Below are 17,171 nucleotides of genomic sequence, written 5' to 3' on the forward strand. Positions count from 1 at the left end.
AATTGCAGAAGATGCGTAAAATCACTTATCCATCAACCTTCTCTCCCCTCAGTGCCCAAGGCCCAAACACATATTCCAGGTGAAGCAGTGCTTTATTTGTACTTCTTTCAATCCAGTCTTCTGTACTTGCTGCTCGCAATCAAGTTTCCTTTACACTGATGAGACCAATGCAGACTGGGTGACTGCATAGTGTAAGTTTGAGGAACAACACCTCATTTTTTGCTCAGATACTTTAGGACCCAGTATTGAATTCCACAACTTCAAAGACTGACTGTATGTCCTCTGACCTCAGTTTTTCTTACATTGTCTGTGATCCCAACTCCCTACAGCATCCTGAGGAAGGGTCACCAGACCTGATTTCTCTGCACAGATGCTGCCAGACCTGCTGAGCTTTCCCAGCAACTTCTGTTTTTGTCCACACAGCATTGTCTTGTTTACTTTCCTCTTAGCAGAGAGAACCTATTTCCTCCCTTTAACACCTTAAATTACACCCATTTCAAATTTCCTTTCCTCTTCCATCATGTTTAGCAAGCGCTTTGTCTTTTGCATTGAGCCTCAACATTGTTCCTCTCACTGCTCCTCTGTTTCTGTCAAAAGTACAAAAGCCACCATTTTCCAACCCCTCTCAGTCCTGAAGTGTCGTACCAGATTTGAAATGTTTACTTTGTGTTTCCCTCCACAGATGCTGCCAATTTCTCGAGCATTTTGTATGTTTGTTTCCTATTCCTACAATTGTCTTTTCAGTTCTAAAACTGGGGTTACTGTAGAGGTAATAAAATGTGAGGCTGAATGAACACAGCAGGCCCAGCAGCATCTCAGGAGCACAAAAGCTACTGTAGAGGTACTGTTCTGTTGACTGCACTGCCAGAACAGTTTTTATTCTAACTGATTTCAGAAGGAAATCTTCTGTAACTTTCCAACACAGCAGAATTTCCTCACAGTTAAAGCTGCAAATAGATGCAGTGTTATAGAACTCAAAGACATTAAGCGGCTGCTGACAGCAATGTTTGAACTGTATATGTCACATTACAAACATAGATGGACTTCTCTTTAAATTATATCTTTTCATTTTTCTCTCATTCTTAAACTATCAAAATGACACTCTATTGTGGTGATGAATGAAAGCTTTTCACTGTATTTCACTTTATTTCTCACTGTGGAGTACACGCAATCATAAAATCATATGTAATTTTCTTTCCTTCAACAGGCTATGAAATCCTGACTGTGACTGGTGAGGGGGATGATGCTGAGACTAAGGAAAATGTCTGGGTTATATTTGAAGGGAAGAAAGGAAAATCCAAAGAATTCACACTGGAAAACTCCTCCAAAAAAAGAAAATTCCTGAGGTAGAGTTAACAATAACAAAAACAAAGTCACTGGACCTGAAACGTTGACTCTGATATTTCCTTTACAATACCACCAGACATGCTGGGCTTTTTCAGCAACTTTGTTTTTGTTCGTGATTTACAGCATACGCAGTTCTCTCGGGTTTCTTTTGTACAGTTAACAATACCTTAAGGCAATAGAAATTGAGGCAGAGCTTTCCTTCAAAGAAAACAAAACCTATAGCTCAAGACAACAGAGTCTGAAAAGAACAACAAATTCAGAAGTTAAGAGATAACTAAGTGTGAAGCTGGATGAACACAGCAGGCCAAGCAGCATCTCAGGAGCACAAAAGCTGACATTTCGGGCCTAGACCCTTCATCACAAAAGCGGGATGGAGAGAGGATCCTGAAATAAAGAGGGAGAGAGGGGGAGGCAGGCCGAAGATGGATAGAGGAGAAGATAGGTGGAGAGGAGAGTATGGGTGGGGAGGTGGGGAGGGGATAGGTCAATCCGGGGAGGACGGACAGGTCAAGGGGGCAGGATCCATCTGCAGTTCCCATTGTCTCTGATAACTCGGATTCTCCAGCATCTGCAGTTCCCATTGTCTCTAAATTCAGAAGTTAAAACAGACAACAGACTGGAATTTTAATGAGCTCTTACCATAGCCAGCATGGTGGCAGCGCAATTCCAGCCTTAGGCAACTGTCTGCGTGGAGTTTGCACATTCTCATTGCAACTGCATAGGTTCCTCCGGGTGCTCCTGTTTCCTCCCACTGTCCAAAGATGTGCAAGTTAGGTGGATTGGCCTTGCTAAATTGCCCCATAGTGTTCAGGGAAGTGAGATAACAAGGTGTAGAGCTGGATGAACACAGCAGGCCAAGCAGCATCTTAGGAGCACAAAAGCTGACGTTTCGGGCCTAGACCCTTCATCAGAAAAAGGGGATGGGGAGAGGATTCTGAAATAAATAGGGAGCGAGGGGGAGGCGGACCGAGGATGGATAGAGGAGAAGATAGGTGGAGAGGAGAGTATGGGTGGGGAGGTGGGGAGGGGATAGGTCAGTCTGGGGAGGACAGACAGGTCAAGGGGGTGGGATCTGCTGCTCGGCCTGCTGTGTTTATCCAGCTCCACACTTTGTTATCTCAGATTCTCCAGCATCTGCAGTTCCTACTATCTCCTATTCAGGGATGTGTAGCTTAGGTAGGTTATAGGGGGATGGGTCTGGGTGGAATGGACCAAGGGGTCAGTGTGGACTTGTTTCCACTTTGTAGGGATTCCGTGTTCTATCTACAGTAGGGATTCTATGTTCTTAATTGTGTAGAGGGAATCTGGAAATGGGGAGAACTAAGTATTCGCCAAATTTTGGGAAAGCCTTTTGGAATGCGAGACAACACATGAACAGAAGCTACAGGGAGAAATATAAAAGTTGGCCCACCTTGTATGGCTTAGTAGGAACAAGAGTGTAAATATTAATGGAGAAAATTATTATAATGGTAACTCTAGGGTTTATTTGACTTTAGAAGAACTTTATAACTGATTTGATTGTGTTGAAAAGTTGCATTTCTTTTATGTTTAGAGGTGCTAAGGACAAATTCGAATTTTCTTCAAAGAACGTTGGAGATATAGCAACGATCTGTGTAGGTCACTGTCCACGAGATGGAAGGAAATTTACTTCAAAAAATGCTGTGGAATGGCATGTTAAGGAGATTATCGTTACAGAAAAGGAACTTGGTAACAAGTAAGTATTATCTAAAGTGGAACATTGAGTCAAAAAAAAACAACTACGGTTACATATATAAATATGTATATATTTATATATTGTATTTAACCTCCAGTAGATGTTTTTTATACATAAGATTGTTTGACATTGGCATCGCTGGTTGAGCTGGTATTTATTGCCTGTCTCTTGTTGCCCTTGAGAAGGTAGCAGTGAGATTGCAAACCTGTCCTCAGAATTTGGATAGCAGGAACTGCTGATGCTGGAGAATCTGAGATAACAAGGTGTGGAGCTGGATGAACACAGCAGGCGAAGCAGCATCAGAGGAGCAGGAAGGCTGACGTTTCGGGCCTAGACCCATTTCTGAAGAAGGGTCTAGGCCTGAAACGTCAGTCTTCCTGCTCCTCTGATGCTGCTTGGCCTGCAATGTTCATCCAGCTGTACACCTGGTTTTCTCAGAATCTGGATGCCTTGGGACAGACATGGCCCAATACTACTACCTGTAATTAATCAAAACGAAATTAATTTGTTCAGCATCAAAACTGAACACAGGAAATTGAATCTAATTAGAAGGTGTCTTGAAGATCGAGCAACTCTCAAAGAAGTCTTCTGTATGATTCCCCACATGAACCACCACTCTCGGCAGGAGATTGAAAGGTCACTTTGGAAATTCCAAGTGACCATTTTCATGTGGGAATTGATATGGAGAGACCTTTCCCAAAAGGGTTGATGAGGCTGGTATTTCAGCACAGCATCTATGAGTGCTGCTGCCTTTTTAGAAATATATCCCAATGGTGAGATGCCCTCATGAAAATATTTTCTCTATCATTAAGACTCCATGACAGTGAGCTACTGTTCTTAAAAGCGACAATGTTGTAACTGATGGTCCCTTTATGAATTAAGCAGGACATCTCCAGGGATACCTGAAAGCAGCCGACGCCCACTGGAGCATACATTAATGGTCTGGTTTTCATGCCATCCTGTAGCACAATGGTAGTGTCCTTATACCTGAACCAGGAGTCCCAGCTGCAAATCCTACCTGCTCCAGTGGTGTGTAATAATGTCCTTGAAGAGGTTAGAGATTGGAAACAACATGGCTGGTTTTCCCTCAGCAGACCCATGCAATTGTACATTAAGGTGGTTCGTGGATTTCCAGCCCAACTATCTGTACTGTGGGCTGTGTGTGTTTTGGTTGTTGGTGATTGCGGCCCCTGTTTGTCAATTTAAAAAATTTGGTTTTGTTCTTTTGATTGCACTTCATCCCCATGCTCCCAATCTTTGGGCATGGTGCAAGGTTGCGGGTTGTGGCGGGGGTTGGTGCTGGCATCTGTTGTTGTGTCATGGTATTGAATGCCTTCTGGTAATCTCTGTTACACCAAATCAACCTTATCAAGCCTTTCTGTTAAAGCTTCGAAAAACTCCAGCATGCTGGTTAAATATGATTCCCTGTTTTGAAATCCATGCTAACTTTTCCTAATTAATCTACCCTTCTCCATTTGATTGCTAATTGTAACCCCAAATAATTGTTTCTGATCCAATTAGTAGTAAAACAAAGAGTTTCCGTTTGAAGAAAATATCCCTGCAGTGAGGCCATTCCTGGAGCTTTGCAAACCAAGTAAACATTGTCGTGTTTTACTTTGCAGGTATGTGTTCCAATGTAATGCAAGAATAAAGCTGAGCCATAAAAAAGATGAATTCAAGGCCTTTGAGTGTACAAAAATCGTAGAGAGCTTTGCCAGTAAAGTCCGCAGTTTAGTACCTGTTAAATATGAGATTATTGTCATCACTGGAGATGTAAAAGGTGCTGGAACTGATGCCAATGTATCCATCACCATTTATGGAACAAATGGGGACTCAGGCAGTCGCAGACTGAAGCACAAATTCCGGAATCTGTTTGAGCGGGGCAACACGGATCGGTTCATTCTTGAAATGTTGGATCTAGGGGAGTTACACAAGGTGAAAATTGAGCATGACAACAGCAACGCAAATGCAGGCTGGATGCTGGAGCATATCGAGATCACCAACACCGCCACGGGAGTGACGACCATCTTCCCATGTGGCAAATGGCTGGACAAGAAAAAAGGAGATGGGCAAATATTTAGAGAACTATTCCCAAAGTATTAACTTGTGTCAAAAACATTGTCCCCTTTTTGATGTTTTCAACTCTTTGCCGGAAGGTGCTGATTCTTGTTGTGGATTGGTTCCACAGTGACCTTACAACAATAGTTCACTTTCTCAGATGACCTTTGACGTAGAGTGCCAGCAGACTATCCAACAACAGCGGCATCAGAGCTGAGCCCAAATTTACTCTTGACCAGTGTCCTATCACAACTGGAATCTAAATGTGGAAAGCTGGTAATGTACTCATGATAATGTGAAGCACCAGTGACAGGTGTTTGCCATGTCAAGGGGACTGTGTGCCTTCATTTAAAACGGTGGAAACTAATACTTAGTGATTTAGGTTGGGACAGGAAATGGGAATGTGGGAAGGATCTCTGACTTTCAGAGTGTGATTGTTTAATGATCTTTAAATTAAGCCAGATGCACAGGTGCTTCTACATGATCAAAAGATTTTCTCACATGAGAATGGTGGCCTTTCATTGCTGCTCTCCCTCTCTTGCCGTGCCTTTGGGCTTTGATGCTGGTTCCTGGGTTTATTTTACAGACCAGCATTTACTTGAGTTCCTGCTGTCTTCACCTGACTGTAGGCCATGTTGTTTTAGATTCATGAATTCAGCTGGCAGTGAGTTGAGTTGAGTCCAAAGTGTGAGTGTGGCCTTCTGATTTCCCAACCAGAAAATTGGATTTTTTTTCCCTCCACCATGAACTATTACCAAAGTGTGGAAAAAGAAAATGAATCAGTAATACACACGGAGGTTTCAGTCATACAAGTGTACAACAAGAAACAATCGTTTATGCCACACTCATCAGCTTTCACAGATCAAACAGCCACTGACAGGCAATAGTGAGGTGTCAAACGTCAAGATGGTCCCGTAAAAATCTCTTCTGTCTCTATGAGACTACAAAAGTTCGCCTCCAGGTTAATTTAGTTAATCTCATTCTCTTTATGAACCCCTTAACCCTACTCCCATGCTGCACCCTCTCAATAACCTCTGACCTTGCTGTACCACTTCCTCTGATCTTGCTGTGCAATCTCCAGTGACCTCCGACCTTGCTATGCCACCTCCAGTGATTTTCTGGGCTCTCCCAACAACCTTATGTCACTCTCCTGACCTGTCATTTCAAAGAATTCCAGATGGTGGTGACTGTTTGTTTTGCTTGGTTCTCAATCAGTACTAGTGCACTCAAGAGGACATTGGATGATTATTTAAATAAAAACAAATTGCAGGGTTCAGGGTAAAAGGAAGGAGTTTGGCACAGAGGTTTATTTTTTCATTCCTGGGATGTGGGTGTCGCTGGCCAAGCCAGGATTTATTGCCCGTCCCTAATTACCCAGAGGGTAACTGCTGTGGGTGTAGAATCACTTGTAGGCCAAATCAGGTAAGGATGGCAGTTTCCTTCCCTAAAGAACATTAGTCAACCAGGTGGTTTTTCTGACAATCAGCAATTAGGTCACCTTTAGATTTTTAATTCTGGATTTTTATTGAATTCAAATTCAACATCTGCTGTAGTGGGATTCAGATCCACCTCCCAAGAAAAATATCTTAACAATCCAATGATAATACCGCTGGGCTGTTGCCTTCATGTTAAAACACCCAGACAGCTGATGCAGACACATGGGGAGAATGGCCTGCTCTGCTCCATAACTATTCTAAGCGTCTGTGATAAGGATCCCTGTGATTCATGACTTCCCTGAGGTGGCATGAATCACCTCTGGTGACAAATTGGAACAGGCTCCATCAAAGTTGAGGAAGATTTTGAACTGCTCACCCATAATCAGGCAGCAACAACAGGAGTTAATATTTTGGGCCCAGTGACTCTTCCTCAGAACCCCTCCCTTCCCTTCTCTGCCTTCTGCACGGACCGTTCCATCCAGGACACCCTGATCCACACTTCCTTCACCCCCAACACCCCCACAGCCCCACGGCACCTTGCCCTACAACCAGCGAAGGTGCAACACCTGCCCATTTACCTCCTCCCTCCCCTGTAGAAGCAACACTTCACCTGCACTTCTCAGAATCTACTCTACTGCATTTGCTGCTCACCAGTGTGGTCTCCCCTACATTGGGGAAACGAAGCATAGTCTGAGTGATCACTTTGCAGAACATCTATGTTCTGCTCACAAAAAAGACCCTGTTCTACCTGTTGCCTGCCACTTCAATGCACCACCGTGCTCACTGGCCAACATCTCTGTCTCTGGCTTGTTGCAGTGTTCCAGTGAAGCTCAGGCAAGCTGGAAGAACAACACCCCATTTTCCGCTCGGGGACGCTGCAGCCCTCCGGGCTCAATATCAAATTCAATAATTTTAGGGCCTAAACTCTCCCATGTCCTAGCCCCCTACCCCACACACCAGGCCATGTTACCACATACACTGCCATTACACTACTACCTATTATTAGTCACTAACAGTTCCCATTAACAGCTATTCACCCTCCCAGTTGGATTGTTATCAACTCCTTTGTCTGTTCAACTGTTCTTCTGTCTCTTCGGGCTCTATCCTATGGTTTATTCCCTACTCCATCCCTCTCCCTATTTTCTGCATATAAACCGACGTTTGCCCAGCTACAATCAGTTCTGAGGAAGGGTCACCGGACTTGAAACATTAACTCTGATTTTTTTTCTTCACAGATGCTGCCAGACCTGCTGAGCTTTTCCAGCAACTTCTGTTTTTTGTTCCTGATTTACAGCATCCACACTTCCTTCACCCCCAACACCCCCACAGCCCCACGGCACCTTCCCCTACAACCAGCGGAGGTGCAACACCTGCCCATTTACCTCTGTGGTACAGCATCTGTGAAGAAGGGGGCTTTAATTTAGCATCAGCAGGATTTCTGATTTTTCTGTATCCCACTCCAGCAAATATTTCTGGTGACAGCGGTGAGGGCTATAAGTTCATATTTGGATCCTAGACGCCAATTTCAAAAACTTGGAGGCCTCCAGCACCAACTGGGGGTTGTAGTAAAATTTAACAACAACAGGATAGGAGTTAGGATAAAAACTGAAAGAACTGTGCCACTTTTGGAATACCGCATTCAGTTCTGGTCTCCCTGTCGTAGGAAAGATGTTGTGAAACTTGAAAGGGTTCAGAAAAGATTTACAAGGATGTTGCCAGGGTTGGAAGATTCAAGTAACAGGGAGAGGCTGAATAGGCTGGGCCTATTTTGCCTAGAGCATCAGAGGCTGGGGGTGACCTTATAGAGATTTATAAAATTATAAGGATAATGGATACGGTGAATAGCCAAAGTCCTTTTCCCAGACTAGGGGAGTACAAAAGTAGTGAGCATAGGTTTAAAGTGAGAGGGGCAAGATTTAAAAGGTGCTACTTCTTCACACAGAAGGAGGTGCATGAATGGAATGAGCTGCCAGATGAAATGGTGGAGGCTGGTACAATTGCCACATTTAAAAAACATCTGATAGTTACATGAATGAGAATGGTTTGGAGGGACATGGGCTAAATGCAGGGAGTAGATTAATTTGGGATTTCTGGTCATCTTGGACGAGTTGCAACAAAGAGCCTATTTCCATGCTGTACAACTCTATGATTCTGTGACACTGGTCTCATTCTTCACTCATCCTGCAGGGGTCAGTGCTGAGCATGGGCTAAGTACCCCAACAGGAAGGGGAGGGAGGAGATCAAAGGGAAAACTTCGCCCAGCTCCACCACAGTCTGCCTCCCAGAAAACCAGGGAAGCTACAACAGGAAAGAAAATTCCAATCATTTCTTTGCTTTATCTGTGGGTGCTGATTGTGTATTGTAACTTTGCCAATTAATGCATTGTGTCGCAACTAGCAGTGAGATAGACTGCCAGTCACAATGAGACCAGGGTTTAGTAAGATAATAAAATGTGAGGCTGGATGGACACAGCAGGCCACGCAGCATCTCAGGAATTTAGTAACATGCTTCTCACATAAGACTGAAGAGATGTCTTCACTACTAAACAATTTGTTTGCTTTGGTTTCTGCACCATCAAAAAAATTGACTCAGAAACCAGTAGGTATTATCAAAAATCGGAAGGCAGACTCCTTCAAGTGCACATGGCCAGATTTAAAAATACAGGCAAGAGAATTAAAGTTTTATGTCATCTACTGAAGAGCAAAGACCCACAATGGAAACAATTAACAAGTCTAATAATTGAATGTTAGCACCCAACATGTAGAGCTGGATTTTCACGATTACAGCCTGGGTAAAGTCACGTGTAAAGAGGAACATCAAATGGGAGCACATCAAATCTCTAAGTGAAATACATGTTGGCCATTAATTGAAATGGCTGGGGTCTCAGCCAGACTGGGCCTCCCCTTTATCATTCAACCATGTTCAAATTTCCTTTCTATGCTCTACACTTTAAACCAAAGGTGCAAATATGCCCCATACATTACTGCGTTAAAGACACAGAACTGGAGGGAAGGTCAGGTGTGCACACTGAACAGATTGGATGGACTGCATTTTTAACAAGCACAGCAAAGCATGTCCATCGCCCTGAGTCAGGTTTGGTTAAGTAGTACACATCCCTGTTCCCTGTTCTTCATTAAAGTTTGGCAGTCTGTCCAATTGTTAGTTCTGCACATAGCATACTAGATCAGTACAAGCTGCCTCGACTGGCATAGCGAGAGGCAGATCTTTACTGTTCACGTTGCAGGATAACAAAAATATCTTACCTTTGATACTCCATAATAAAGAAAACCTGGAGTTTTTTTTTAAATAGTTTTCTGTTGTTAATTTTGCTGTTCTCCTTTACATTTGTTTAATCCTCTGCCTTATGTAGATGCTGAAATCAGATGACCTGTTCATTCTTACTTCCTCTTACCTCATTCAGTAGCCCTCTGACTGTTGCACTCTTGCTAACCAAACGAGGAAGGTGCCACATTTTTATAGGTATACACACCAACTCTTCCCAAACACTAGGTTGTGGAAGCCACAGAAGCAGTCATTGTGGGCATGAGCTGCCTCTCCTCTGAGACAATGCTTCCCCCAGCACTGAGTCGCACCTGGCATCCAGGCCTGCCCTTGCCCTTCTCCTCTCTCAGTCTCTTGTCCGTAGTCTCCTGCAATGGCTACTTCATGGAGTGTGGACGCCTGGCCCTGACCATGAGCCTGGAAAGCAATGCCCCTGCTGCTGAGCTACGGCCTGCCTGAGCCCAGCCCCATCATCCTGGTGCTACAGAAAGATTTTGATCACCTTAAAATCCTCAATCTGTGTTTGAGCTGAAAAGAATCAGTGAGTTAAAACAACGGTGAGAACATAAATGCTTTTACAAAATATATAAAAACCATAATATGGTCATCACTTATAGGAAGAATGTGACTGCACGAGAGAGGGTGTAGAGGAGATTTACCAGGATGCTGCCTGGGCTGGAGAGCCTGAGCTATAACTAATGATTGGATAGGCTCGGATTGTTTTTCTTGAAGCAGCAAAAGTTTGATCAATGTATGAGGGGGCGTGCATAGGCTGGATAGGAGGGCACTTTTTCAGTGAGCCAAGGGATCAACAACCATTGGATTTAAGGTAAGAGGTAGAAGACTAAGAGGAGATTTGGAGAAAAATGTTTTCATTTGGAGAGCGATGGAGTCTGGAACTCACTGCCAGAAGGGCTGGTTTAGTTAGAAACTCTCATCACATTCAAGCAGTATTCAGAAAGTTATTTGCATTGCCATAGCCTGCAGGTCTAAGATCCAAGAGCTGGAGAAAAGGATTAACGCAGTCAGATCTTTATTGTTTGGTGCAAACATAATGGGCTAAATGGCCTCCTTCTCTGCTGTAAATGTCTATGAGTCATAGATATTCATATTTCTATGGTGTATTTTGATCCATAATATGTAAACCTTAATGCATACTGAATGATACCATTGCTGCTCCTTTGCAGTTTTGTTGGCATCTGGGACTGCATTAGTTTTCAACGGCCGTATTGGAAAATAGTTTAGAGCATAGAACATAGAACAATACAGCGCAGAACAGGCCCTTCGGCCCTCGATGTTGCGCCGACCTGTGAACTAATTAAGCCCCTCCCCCTACACTATCCACCATTATCCATGGGATGTTTGGGATGTGTTGATTTGGACTATCATTTCTAACACAAGAAAATGTGAAATAAGGAAGTTATGATCCATGAATCTTTCTTATTTCCATTAAATACTGTTGTATGCTGCTTAGTCTCACTTATTCAATCACCTGAGGAAATATTCTCCAAAAATACTTTTTTTCCATAAAAAGTCAGATGATGTAGTAAGTTTATAATTAATTCCCCAAACATCTCAAATGCATTACTTCAAGGATGCTGCAATATACAAGTGAACAGTATTCAGCATCAACAATAAACTACAAAGAACAATGAAATTATTAACCAGTTCTGCTGTTTTGGAATGAAATGAATGCTAGTAGTACTCAAAATTAATGTTTCAGGCTAATAACCAATTTGACAAATAGTCACTGATTTGAAGCGTTGGTTCTGTTTTTTTTCCTCAGCAGGTCAGGCAACTTCTGTGCAGAGCATTTTAACACATTCTAATTTTATTTCAAACTTCTAGCATCCGTAGTATTTTGTTTTAGTTTATGGGGTTTTTTTTGATTGAGGTGAAGTGTCAAACATGATGCTCAAAATTTCATCAGCAAAAGTTGCTTAAATCCATTCCAGCTGATCCTGACTTACCACAATTGAGAATTCAAAATTGATTTGATCTTCTTCTGCCTTGTATAAGGGGGATAGAATAGAAATAAAGAAGACATCAGAACTCCAACAGCTATATATTCCTTTTTTATTAGTAATAAATACAGTAAAAAATTCACCAGAAGTGACCCTAAAACCTTTACACAATAATTCCTATTTTAACACATCTTCTGATGCACTATTGTCTTGTTATTCAGAATAAATATTTATTTCTATAAAATATTCTATACGTTGCAAGTGTTCTGACACAAAACACTGGAGGAAAAAGGGACACACTAGCACAGTAACTAAGAGTGGCAGCGACAGGCACTTAATGAAATGACTACAGATTGCATTGAGCAGCCGACACTGTCTTATCCTGCCACTTGGCTTCTCACCATGTGCAAAGTGCTCACATGACAAGGCCACTGCAATACAGTGAGATGATCAACCAGCAGTGCATCAGTGCTTCTTAAAGATGCTGCATCATTGTATACAGTGTTGGCTGACACAAATTTGTTCCAGTCCTTCCCTCTCTTAAACATTTTATTGGGAATGGATTGTTGTCTTCATTAAAGTGACAGACAAATCTATCATTTTAGGCATTTACTGTTAACACCACCATCTCCCGAGTTAAATGCCATTGATTCTGGAAAAGGTTCCATCTGTTCTGCCTTAAATCCCAACCTCAGAGAGAAAGCCTTTGTTGCAGCACTGTGCCATTTTCCCAAACTCTCGCAATTTATCCTATTACCCTTGTTAGTGAGATTATAAACATAGTGCTGTTAGGGCAGTTTGTTTTTAAGGGCACACCTCCAAATTGGAATCGATTTGAGATTGCCCCACATGCATTTCACCAAGGATTGTCCTTTCACTGGGTTTGAATCCAGGTCCAGACATGACAAGGCAAATATGATTCAGTAAAGAATAAGAAAGTTGTTTATAAAACCAGTGGGGATTAGCATTGCAGCAAAAAGTAAAAGAACAACTTGGATTTATATTTGGGAACTCCCCCATTCAACAATGTTGACAATTTCTTTACTATTTTGTTAGTGATATTGGGGCAATTCATTTGGCCAGGACACTGACAGAGCTCAACATCTCTTCCGGGAATAGTGCCATTGGGCTGTATTACTCAATAAGGTAGATGAAGTTTCAACTTCATGGCTCATCACGTCTATTTGATGAGCCATGAAATCTATTTGATGAGCCATTGATCTGTAACGAACTGAACTGGCAGCTTGGATTATGTACTTATGTCTCCAAAAGGAATTTCCCCTAACTCAGAACAAGAATGTAAGCAATACAATGAAACAAACACAGAGAATGCTGGAGAAACTCAGGAAGTCTGGCAGCATCTGTGGAAAAAGAGTTAACATTTCACGTCCAGAATGACTCTTCATCAGAATTGAAAAGCCAAACTGAACTTGAAACATTGTTTCTCTCTTTGCAGATGCTGCAAGGACCCCTAAGTTTCTCTAGTGTCACCTGTGATTGCTTCAGATTTCAGCACCCGCAGTAATTTGCTTTTACCAGTACAATAAACATTGACAATTCACACCAGATGAAGAACGTACCCTAGAACAGGCAATTACAAATGAAATCTCAAAAAGTGTGCTAAAAATGAACAAAGAGCTTGCATAATATTGCATCTTCCACGACCACTTGTCACTCAAAGCAATTTACAGTCAATATGATTTGGAGTACCTGTTCTAATATAGGAAATTTGCTCACCACATTTGTGCAAAGCAAGCATCCACAAATGACATGATAATGATTTGTTATTCCGTTTTTGTGATGTTGATTGAGGGATTATTTATGGCCATGATACTGGAAGTAACTTTCAGTTTTTCTTTGAAAATGTGCTGTAGAATCTTTAGAGGATAGAGAGGATTTTGGTTTATTGTTTCATTCGTAAAGCAGCTCCTCTGACTGAACTGCACTCTCTCAGTACTGCACTGGAGTACTGGAGGGCAAAACTGAAGCCTTCCATATTCTGAGATCACTGACATCACAGCCAATCTGCTGATGTGAGATCACAGACAACAATTGACAAAGACGGGATTAAGGTTATTCTCATTTGTACAATGCCACAGCTGCTTGGTCATGATCCTAGAGAGACAACCCTCCAGAGAGTGTAGCAACTGTAGCCCAGTGGTCATTGTAGATTCTTTTTTGAGAAGGTGATGAATTTCCACTCCTGATCCATCGTACTAATCCTCTGCCTTGAGCCCACATGTAGGACCAACTTGGGCTGCTTGCATCAACAAAGAGATATTCAGGCATCTTTTAAAATAGCTTGGGGTCAGGATTGTAATGGGAAACTGATAGTGGCACGAACTTTACTGCATTTCTACCTCCGTTCTGCACCTTGCCCATAAGTTCAGCTTCACATGCTATCACACTACATTCCCATTCCCTCACCAGCCATCCTTAGCCATCTCCTGAATGAGACTGCCCATTTTGTAGCAAATGTTATTACATTGTGGCTGCTTTTGACACATACATATGTTTTCTAGCTTGAGATGCTCCCAAACTCAAGCTGTGTGAGATCTTTGCAGTAGTGGGCTGAGAAAGAGAGAGGAAGAGAAGAAATTTTCATCCTGACTGTTTGTGTTGCAGTCAATGCCCAGCACAGTCGAAGAGGGATCAAGTGCAAACTCAGTAAAACATACATTCCACTCAAACAGTAAAGAACTTACATCTTCCACAAACAGTGCATCAATGACTCAACATCTCGTATACTTGGTGATTTTTTTGGAAACGAAAACTCACTCCTTATTTATATTCTTGAGATACAGCTCCACTCCTTTCCACCATATCAGCCTCATCGTCAGGAAGCTCAGTACATTTTTCGATGAACCTTATGGTACACAAACAGTGTCCATTGTATACTAATTGAGGAGAGAATTTTATTTGATTATTGCTCTCTACTGAAAGTATTACCTGTTGCTACTGTAGGGCCTGAATGTACAACTTTCCACTTGAAAAGGCAGATGTCCTATCAACTGAGCCAATGTAATCATGATGCTGCATCAACTGATATTATTCATGTCTGAGTGCCAACAAGCTATTCAACCATTTGAGTGAGTTTATCCCAGTCTCAACTAATGCACTTTCCCATAGGAGGTAACCATGTAGTGATCAGGAACAAAGACCCTGGGAATTTTTTTATATCCTTTCATGAGCAGGTCAACCATAGCATTGAATACCAACAACCAGAATCAGTAAAATATCTTCCTGTCCTATATCACCAGACAAAACACTTCCCATTCAATTAGAGTCTCTGCTAAGTTTATACAAAATAAAACTTCCAAGCAGTACTCAAATATTGAAATAGTTTAGATAAAGCAAACTGGAACTTAGCAAGACTGATGAACATTAGTTTCTTTATAATTTTAGTGACATGTCTAAATAAATCAATTATATTTTAATTACAAAAATGTTTAGAATTAAACTCCTGCAATTGCTGCCATTAGTAATAAATTATGATTGTTAAATATGTAAAGCATCTGATCTGATACACTCCTCAAGTTATCACTATTAACGCTACTGGACATCAAACAAACCTAAGGGATTGCATCTAGCATTTGCACAAAAATTGCCGCAAGACCTTGCAATCAGTGTGATTTTCATGTTTACAGATCACAAATGCTAGACCTCTTCCCTATTCTTAACCATACCCTAAAAACAATTACCAACCCTTTACCCACTAATTAATTCTCCCTCTCCTGACAGCCTCCATGACCTGATGAGAAAGAGAAAATTTGTTGTTCTATCAATCTGTTGAATTAGTTTCTCTCTGGGGAACTTTCTGAGTTGTAGCCAAGAAATAATGATCAGTGGTGATTTCAGTCAGCTCTACAAATCAAGCACGAGAACTAGTGCAACATTCAACATAATAGATTTCCAAATATTAAGAATTAGAAACAAACACATAAAATATTTCCATTTTCAATTCTAATCTAGAGTCTGATCAAACCTAATGTTTCTCTTTGCAAATGCTGATCAATCTTGCAGCATTTTCCATTCTTTTTCAATGTGGAGAATGTGTCCTGAGGCTCAATGTTAGTTGAGACAGTTCACTTATTAAGACAGGATCATTTAGTTGTGTACCTGTGATAGTTTCATCTTTTCTTCACTTAATGCCACTCACCCTCCTTTACTGATTTTTCTTGCTCTCTTTTACTCACAGCCTATTACCCTATACCTTTTGTTCTCATGTTAGTTTGTTAGATTAAAAAGCAAAACCTCAAGGATAATAATGTCTGGATTATAAAACTATAAAACACAGGAGCAAAAGCAAGCCATTATTACCTGAACCATGAGCAAACTGGCATAGGGGAAATGAGATTAGGGAAATTATTGCATGGCTCAAAATCCAGTGTGGGAAAAGCGGATTTTGGTTCATGAGGCACTGGCATTAGTACTAGGAAAAATGGGATCTGTACCATTAGAACAGTCTACACCTGAACCATGCTGCGGCCAGTGTCCTAGTGAGCCTCATGACTATGGATGTAGGGAGAACTTTAAAGTAAATAGTGGAAGCAATGGATCAAATTTGGGAAAACATGGCCAGAGTAGAAATAAGGTAAGAGCACAAGGTATTAAAATATGAAAAAATCAATATAATATGGCAGGAAGGGATAGAGAGTAGATTTCTAAGAATAAATCAACAAAGGTTACAAAAATAATAAAAGAACAAAACTAAAGGCTCTCTACCTGAATACTTTGAAACAAAACATGAATTGATAACAAAAAATCAAAATAAGTAAGTACAATCTGATAGTCATTACAGACACGTGGCTGCAGGATGATATAGATTGGGAAATGAATATTCATATTTAGGAGGGACAGAAAATTTCATTGAAATCACAGATTTTCAATTTGCTCAGAAATTGAGATCGAATTCTAGAACATAATTTTCTGGAGCCGCAGCAGAAAACCTGGGCACTTAACAGTGGATAATCAAGGGCCTTCACTATAGAGGTACAGACTCTGCTCCACTATTATACTTTCAAGCAGAAAACACACAATCTTGACTGCACAAGCACAACGATTAGTACATTTTGTTTGAAACAATGGACTAGACTATAGGTGTTAAATGAGCAGAGTATTTATTGAGTTGTGGAAAGTTGTTTGCAAAGGAGGAAAGATGACGTTTCGGGTAGGGACCCTTCTTCAGGAAAAAAGGGTCCAGACCCAAAATTTCAGCTTTCCTGCCCCTCTGATGCTGCTTGGCCTGCTGTGTTCATCCAGCTCTACTCCTTGTTATCTCAGATTCTCCTCCATCGGCAGTTCCTACTGTCTCTTTACTAAAACTAGTTCTGTTACCTGATAATAAAATGTGAGGCTGGATGAACACAG

General features: G+C 41.5%; 2 protein-coding genes across 2 annotated transcripts in view; one reads left to right on the top strand and one right to left on the bottom strand.

The window, feature by feature from the left end:
* The window catches only part of LOC125453954 (lipoxygenase homology domain-containing protein 1), a 222,096-nt gene extending 212,288 nt beyond the window's left edge, over positions 1-9,808 (top strand). The window contains exons 43-45 of the mRNA XM_059649887.1: positions 1,208-1,346; positions 2,900-3,061; positions 4,684-9,808. Of these exons, the coding sequence (XP_059505870.1) occupies positions 1,208-1,346; positions 2,900-3,061; positions 4,684-5,164 (782 nt within the window). The 3' untranslated portion in view covers positions 5,165-9,808. The remainder of the gene's footprint in view (positions 1-1,207; positions 1,347-2,899; positions 3,062-4,683) is intronic.
* Positions 9,809-11,960: 2,152 nt separating this feature from the next.
* Positions 11,961-17,171, bottom strand: part of ark2ca (arkadia (RNF111) C-terminal like ring finger ubiquitin ligase 2Ca) — a 45,553-nt gene continuing 40,342 nt past the window's right edge. Inside the window, exon 9 of the transcript XR_009446496.1 lies at positions 11,961-17,138. The gene's annotated coding sequence lies outside the window, so the exon portion shown is untranslated. The remainder of the gene's footprint in view (positions 17,139-17,171) is intronic.

Source organism: Stegostoma tigrinum, chromosome 1, assembly GCF_030684315.1.
Source record: "Stegostoma tigrinum isolate sSteTig4 chromosome 1, sSteTig4.hap1, whole genome shotgun sequence".
Lineage (NCBI taxonomy): Eukaryota > Metazoa > Chordata > Chondrichthyes > Orectolobiformes > Stegostomatidae > Stegostoma > Stegostoma tigrinum.